Below are 7796 nucleotides of genomic sequence, written 5' to 3' on the forward strand. Positions count from 1 at the left end.
TGTAAGTTACGCTCAGCGCAGCTTCTAGGTCTCCAATGTCAATTTTTTTTAATATGTGAAATGTTTGTCGCTGTTATTGGAGTTGTCATAAAGAATAGAGCGTCTTGTAGTACTGCAGTGCTTTATCAATATGTTTATGAGTTATGCTAACGAACAATAACTGACTGGGTCTGTCATCTGACCAATCACTGCCAATTAGCGTCACGCAAAGGAGTGGTTTGGAAAAATGAGTCGTACGAATCATTTGGGGGTCGGTGAGCAAATCAGTTCAAAATAAATGCATATTATAAGACAAATAAAGTGTTTTTTATCCTTGCATGCATGTTAAACTGTTTCTGGGAACTAAAACAAAAATAGGAACATTTCAAATGCTATGATAGGGGCTCTTTAAATGCTAAAATGGCTTGCCATATGAGTCGTGCATATTATTTTACGTAACAAGACGTTCTGACGTTGGCGCTAGTCAGCTGATGAAATCCGAACGCTTCCTTACGATAATAAAGGTTGGATCATTAATATAAACGAAGCAACTATTTAATATTCATAAGTCAAGTCTTTTGCCATAGTAGCTGCTCCCTATGAGCAGCACAGATTGAATTGTAGGCGGGGTAAATGGCGCAGAGGCGGAACCGCTCTATACTAAAGTTGCCTGACAGGATTAACGTTAGTTTTGCAGGATTTTTCGTAGCGAGGCAGAGATGGCTTATCTCACCGTCTCTCTGGCCTTACTGGTGGGAATTGTAGTTTTTAGCGAGGTGGCGAGAAGGACAGCTTCATATCTATTCCCAAATCGTAACTGGATCACCTATGTGCTGGAGTTTATTTCCAGTTTTCAGTTGTGCGCGTGCACGCACGAGTTAAAGCTGCTGGCGGAAGTGGGCAGACTGGAGCCCCAGATCGGACTGACCCTCACGTACCTCATCACGGTGATCCACGTGCTTTCTTTCCACGGTGCGATCTGCAACCCCACCGGCTCTCTGGAGCAGCTCTTCCGCGGGACTCTAACGCGCAGACGCGCATTGGCACAGATCTCATGCCAACTGCTCGCGGCTGTGGTGGCACGGCTAGTGATGCCTCGCCTGTGGTCACTAGCGCTCTCAGACCTGCATGAACTGCACAAACTGATGGACTTTAAATGCACGAACAGCCCTATTAATGCCCCTCTGCTACAGGCCGCCGCGGTGGAGCTGAGCTGCGCGTTTGTGATACACTCTGCGGGGTCCAACCTGGACAAAGTGGAGGAGAAATATCGGGTTCATGCAATAGCTGCTGTCATCACCACTTTAGTCTATGCGGGTGTGTGCACTAATCCGAAATTCCACAGTGGTATTATGGTTCAAATATAATAATTATTCAGGACAACCACAGTAGGCTACTAAGCTACTATCTATCTATCTGTCTGTCTGTTCTTTAAAACACGCAGATCTTGTCTAGTGACATTTCAGTAACATTCATATGCGGTTAATTGCCGTGCAACTGTGTTCAGGAAACTATGTGTTTTGTAAAGGTGGACGTTTCACCGGAGCTGTGTTCAACCCAGCACTGGCATTCTCAATCCAGTTCCCCTGTCCTGGAAATACTTTTGCAGCGTATGGTTTTGTGTACTGGATGGGACCAATATTAGGTGAGAATGATTACAACATTTCATACTTTGACCTTTTTAAAGGCCAGATCCCTAAAATAAAATAAAATTAAAAATCATTTCGATCATTTTTGATTGTTGTAATCAACTGATCAAATTGTGTATTTGGTAGAAAAAAGTGTCCTGTCAAACACATCACAAGTAATAACACAATAAGACAAAACAATAAAATGTGTAACACTTTACAATAAGGTTCATTAACTACCTAAGTTAACATGAACTAAGAATGAACAATAGGCCTACTTTTGTTCATTCTTAATTTATTTATTAAAGGGATAGTTTACTTTGAAATTAATTTCTGATATGTTTTGTCTGTTTCCACAGTATTTTTTAATTTTGATATTTTTAGGTCAAACCGTTCTTGTCTGTCAGTCATATAATGGAGGTCTATGGGGTCTCCCTCAAAGAGCATGCATAGAGAAGTCCAAATTAAACATGATCTCCACCTAATGCAAAACCGGCTTCTGACGCAGCACCGGATAACAAACACGGAAGCGATCGTGCATAGAGCCTATTGCCGCAGAGTGAACATAACTCTGTCCATTGCAACGCTCTGTTTTCGGTTTATGTTAACGGTGTGTTATACTGTTATAAATGCCATTAGATTTCAACCAAGCCATGTAATAACATTAGTTAATGCCCTCTAAACTAACATGAACAAACAATGAAAAACTACTTTTATTAACTAACATTAACAAAGATTAAAAAAAACTGTTACAAATATATTGCTAATTGTTAGTTCATCCTCTTTGTTAGTTTTTCCTCTGTCGCCATCTCTGTTCGAAATCTGCAATTGCAGTCATTCGCTGAATTATCAACTTTACGCGAGTTGTACTTCGACACGCACAGCGTGGATGAACACAATGTTTGAGGAGACTGTGCTGCTGTCAGTCAAGAATCACAGATTATTCATTTTGGAAGTATGACCAACATAACAATTTTCACAGGAAAATGTAATCTGAACAAGTAACATCCACGTTTGTTGTGGTTCTGACATTGCAGTAAATCACGCTGAATCGCATATTATATCACGCAAAACCGTGCAAACTTTGTTCTTCTCAAATTGTTAATGTTAACAACATCAGCATTGCGTGACTACATGTAATGCCCTTACTATATTATCCTTGTTTTCGCATGGGCCGGTTGCAGTCTCTTTTTTCTGTAGCCACTCCGAAATCCGAATGAAGTCTTTTGCAATTTACAGATGTGAATCTGTTGTCACTGGTAATTGTCGTTTGAACCTTTCTCCCAGTACGAAATCCACCAGTACCACTGGAATTAAAAACATTATTACAAGCTTACCGCTTTGAATCAAGCCAAAGCAAGCAGAGAGTTTTGAACACTGGCTGGTTATGTATTTTCTCAAATATGTATTTTGAATGATTTTTAACCCCCTCAAAAAGCTACGGACTGCAGCTTTAACTAATGAAGCTTATTGTAAAGTGTGACCAAAATGTCTTTAGTGCCAGAATAAAAACACATTTGCATGATACTCTAAAACTGCAGCAGAATGTTTATATACTCACAAACCAAACCTACAACATACATATCTCACCTACAGCCCATGCATGTTCACTATTATAGTAAATGTGTTATTAACAGCAAATAATGTACAGTTCTCTGTGTATATTCAGAGGTTCATGCTGGTTTTCCACTCTTTTTGTGTCATTACAGGTATGACAGGATCTCTGCTTCTTTTTGACAAAGTGATCCCAGCCATGTCAGGAAAAAGCACAATTCCAAAGCACCCGAACTCTAATGGACCCAAGAAGAAAAAGATGAATTAAGACTTAAGGTTTTATAAAATATAAATAGTAATTACTTATCCATATGATGTTATATACTGTGAATATACAGGACACTAATTGTCCAGCTCATCTTAAAGTAATAATGCATCTGGATGACTGGACCTTAATGGTTTCAACCCTTTAGAAGGGTTTTACTGACATTGCTTTCAAAATGTCTTAAATGTATTTTTTTAATGATAAAATGTTAATTCATGAAGCACAGTGATTATGCAATGACACATAGCTGCAGGTTTACAGCACATAGTGTGTCAAGAAGCATCTGTGATCATTACAAACTCTAATCTTAACAAATAAACATTCCTGGAATAAGACGCATGGGAAGTATTGTAACAGTGCTGTTAGGAGACCAGTTTGTGTTTTGTTCTACTAGCGATGATTCTTATCTCGTAATAGGTAAATATTACAGTACAAGTAATCTTAAGCAGAGTTTTGCAGTGCCTTTGGATTATCCTGGGTAAAATAACCAGGGTGAACCAGACCAGACGCCTACAAGCAAATGCAGACTGTAAAATATGGTATAGCACATGAAGTGTATGCACATAAATGAAGCAGTAAAACCTATTTATTAGTCTGTTTGTTTTCTTTTATTAAACTTTACATGAAAACACATGGATCTGTGGTTATTTAACTCGAGAGGTCAAACAGGCAGACCTTTGAACTTAGATGTGTTGAGCAAAGTGACGTGGCATTTTGTTTTATTAGCTACCAAAGCAATAAAAGACAAATAAATAAAGTGAATGTGAGATGTTGGTTGCATAAGACGTTTAAATTGTTGACATGATGGACTTTAATGTGCTGTCAAATGCCAGCTTTAATACATTTGAGTACTGCACTGTAAAAAATATTTTCAAGATTTGTTATCACAACATATTTTCTTTTGTCAAATCAACTTTATAATAATTTATTTAGTTGAGATAACTTATTATTTGGAGTTTCTGATGGTTAACTTAATCTGCTTCATTGTATTAATTCACTTTTTCCAGTTCAATCAACTTAAAATTTTAAGGCAACCCAGGTTACTTACTTTTTTAAGTTAAACCAACAATATTTTTTTACAGCGTAGTAATCAGAACATTTTTTCTTTTGTCAAATCAACTTAAATAATTTATTTAGTTCAGATAACATATAATTTTGAGTTTCTGATGGTTAAATGAATCTCCTTCATTGTATTAACTCACTTTTTCCAGTCCAATGAACTTAAAATTTTAAGGCAACCAGGTTACTTACTTTTTTTAATTAAACCATCAATATTTTTTTACAGTGTGGAAACATACTTTCACATCGTCGTGCGATTATTATTACTCAATCTTTATTTCATAATCCAAACTTACTCAAAACACATGGAATATGTAAAAAAAGAAGTTGCTGCCTTAATAAGTTAAATACAACTTGGATTTTTAAGTTATTTCAACCTAAATTACAACCTGTTGAATCTCGTAAAAGTTCTAAAAATAAAAGTTAAAAATTGCTTAACTTATTTTAATGAGTTAAAGCAATGTAAAAACATATCATAACTTTTTGATCATATAATTCATATTTGTTTGTATTCGACTGGAATCCAATATGCAACTTGTAATTGCATGTCTTGGACTGGGCAAATGTCTACTGTCAATTTAATATGTTTGAACTGACAGTTCGTCCATTGCTGTTATTGTGAAGTGTTCAACAGAATCTAATAATCAATAATTAATCAGCAATGAGAGAGTGAATGAGTAACCATGAACTAATCATGAACACAGGGAACAGAGCAAACAGTTTGAAAGCAAAAACAGAACAGAATATATATTTAACATGCAAATCATTCTTTGTGAAATACTCTAAAGAAGTCTATTTATAGTTAGATTCAGGAAGTATATAAGCAGGTACACAGAATATTTGTTTAGTTGTAGTGCATTATTAGAGGTGCTATCATTACAGACATATACATCGATTCATTTATCAGATACTTATACAAAGGCACTTACACATGAGGAATACAACAAGCGATTCATCATAAAGAGGCCATAAACACAACAACTGCAGGTAATACAAAGTCTCAGGCTTTGTTTGGAATAGTACAAGAACAGGTAGAGATTAAGCATAGTTTTTTGTGTGTGTGCGCACTGTTTGAACTATTGATTGTTAAATGAGTAAGGTTCAGTTGATGTGTGTAAAGCATCATTCTTACTTGGAATAAATACGGAGTTCATTTATTAGAGAATAACGGATAGAACGAGTTAAAAATAAGAAAGCTATGTCAGCAACTGAATTATGCTCTAAAATGTTCAAGTGAAAATTAGGAAAATATTTCTCTTTTTATAGATAATGAAGTGTGTAAGTATGTCTATTTAAGCTATGTATTCTTTTTATTTCTTTTTTTTAATTACATTTATTCTGATGTTTATTTATTTTATATGTTTATATTTATATGTCTGTATAATATGTTTAGGAACTGTAATGCTTGTATGTAAAAAAAATATTCTAATAAAAAAATTCTAATAAAAAAAAAGAGAGAATAACAGATACTAGATTATGTTTTAAAGATAGGAGACCAGGTATGGTTGTATTATATTTACTAAAACTATTTTGTTTAGTATTTTTGTTCATTTAACTTATATTAAAAAAAGTAGTTTCTCAGGCAAAATGTGACACATTTTTAACTTGCTAATCTCAAAGCAATATGCTAATTTGGCTAGCTAAACACAGTCTGACAGGGGTGGGGTAGGTTGTAACACATCTTTAAAAAGTGTTACATCCATCCCCTAACATACAAGAACAGTTTCTTTTTAATAATTTTACACAATATCTAGACCGTGGAAAAGAAAGGCAGATGTTAAGGATCTGGTGAGGTCAGTCAAATCAGTTGCGAAGAAAATGTTGAAAACCAGTGTTGAGGATTCTGAGATCTCACACCATGTATTTGACATCAATTCATAGGGGCAAAATAAATGTGGGTACTTTGTATAAAATATTTGAGACTGTTTGCACTTGTGCAAGTTTTGTATATCACACAAAACTGGCTGCTAATCCGTTTGTAATCTGTTGTATGATTGATTACACAAGTGAATAATACAAGGGTTAGCCTACAATGGGCTCTATGCACGGCGTTATTTCCGGTGAAGGTGTAAGGATTCCATAATTGTGGGCCCCTGTAACCATAAACCAACACCAAATACTCATAATTTAAAGTTTATTTGTTAATGACATCTAAGTCAGTCCGCTCTGGTTACCAATGTTAGGTGGGTGGGGAGGTGTTGGTGGTGGGATGGACCCCTATTTATAAGCTATTGTTTCTTGGGGATCCATTTTCACAATAGAATATATCTGTTTTCCTGATCAGTTGTTGGGAAAGTTACATTGAACTATGGTGTACTAAAGTAGTAGTTAAGTTGGCTTGAGAAAGCCAACTTACTGAAATCCTATTTAAACTTATTATTATTAAGTTGGCTTGAGAAAGCCAACTTACTGAAATCCTATTTAAACTTATTATTATTCTTCTTCTTATTTTTCTTACCCAAAATATTCTGACTGCTACTCCTCCTAGAGCTTTAACTCTACAAACTCCAAACTCGGGTCAGACCTTCAGACTGTTCTGACTCGAGTTGCTATATCTTTTTAGACTGATTCGACTTTCAGATTTCTTAAAAATTAATATTAAAAATCATAAAAATCCCATTGACTTTCATTGCAGCATGGTCAAAATGAGCCAAGACTACGGTGGCCCAATAGCGTACAACAAAAACTCAAATCTAAATTCCCTGAAGCCCTAGACTCAATTAAACTACCATTCTATATGTACTAATGATCTATCTATCTATCTATCTATCTATCTATCTATCTATCTATCTATCTATCTATCTATCTATCTATCTATCTATCTATCTATCTATCTATCTATCTATCTATCTATCTATCTATCTACCTAATCTTTCTTTCTTTCTTTCTAACTAATCTATCCATCTTTCTTTCTAACAAATCTATCCATCTTTCTTTCTAACTAATCTTTCGTTCTTTCTTTCTACCTAACTAATCTATCCATCTTTCTTTCTAACTAATCTATCCATCTTTCTTTCTAACTAATCTATCCATCTTTCTTTCTTTCTAACAAATCTATCCATCTTTCTTTCTAACAAATCTATCCATCTTTCTTTCTAACTAATCTATCGTTCTTTCTTTCTAACTAATCTATCCATCTTTCTTTCTAACTAATCTATCGTTCTTTCTTTCTAACAAATCTATCCATCTTTCTTTCTAACTAATCTATCCATCTTTCTTTCTACCTAACTAATCTATCCATCTTTCTTTCTACCTAACTAATCTATCCATCTTTCTTTCTTTCTAACAAATCTATCCATCTTTCTTTCTAC

At 35.0% G+C, this 7796-nt stretch overlaps 1 protein-coding gene and 1 long non-coding RNA gene across 2 annotated transcripts in view; one reads left to right on the top strand and one right to left on the bottom strand.

Moving 5' to 3' along the window:
* The window catches only part of LOC148977394 (uncharacterized), a 72999-nt gene extending 65471 nt beyond the window's left edge, over positions 1-7528 (bottom strand). The window contains exon 1 of the long non-coding RNA XR_016169913.1: positions 7452-7528. This is a non-coding gene — a long non-coding RNA (uncharacterized LOC148977394). The remainder of the gene's footprint in view (positions 1-7451) is intronic.
* On the top strand, positions 526-4059 carry aqp11 (aquaporin 11). Its single transcript, XM_039663743.2, has 3 exons — positions 526-1296; positions 1508-1624; positions 3317-4059. The coding sequence occupies exons 1-3, from the start codon at positions 699-701 to the stop codon at positions 3427-3429; spliced, it is 828 nt and encodes a 275-aa protein (XP_039519677.2). The 5' UTR covers positions 526-698; the 3' UTR covers positions 3430-4059.
* Positions 7529-7796: the final 268 nt, after the last annotated feature.

The sequence above is a fragment of the Pimephales promelas genome, chromosome 10 (assembly GCF_988280905.1).
Source record: "Pimephales promelas chromosome 10, fPimPro1.hap1.1, whole genome shotgun sequence".
In the NCBI taxonomy this organism is placed as follows: domain Eukaryota; kingdom Metazoa; phylum Chordata; class Actinopteri; order Cypriniformes; family Leuciscidae; genus Pimephales; species Pimephales promelas.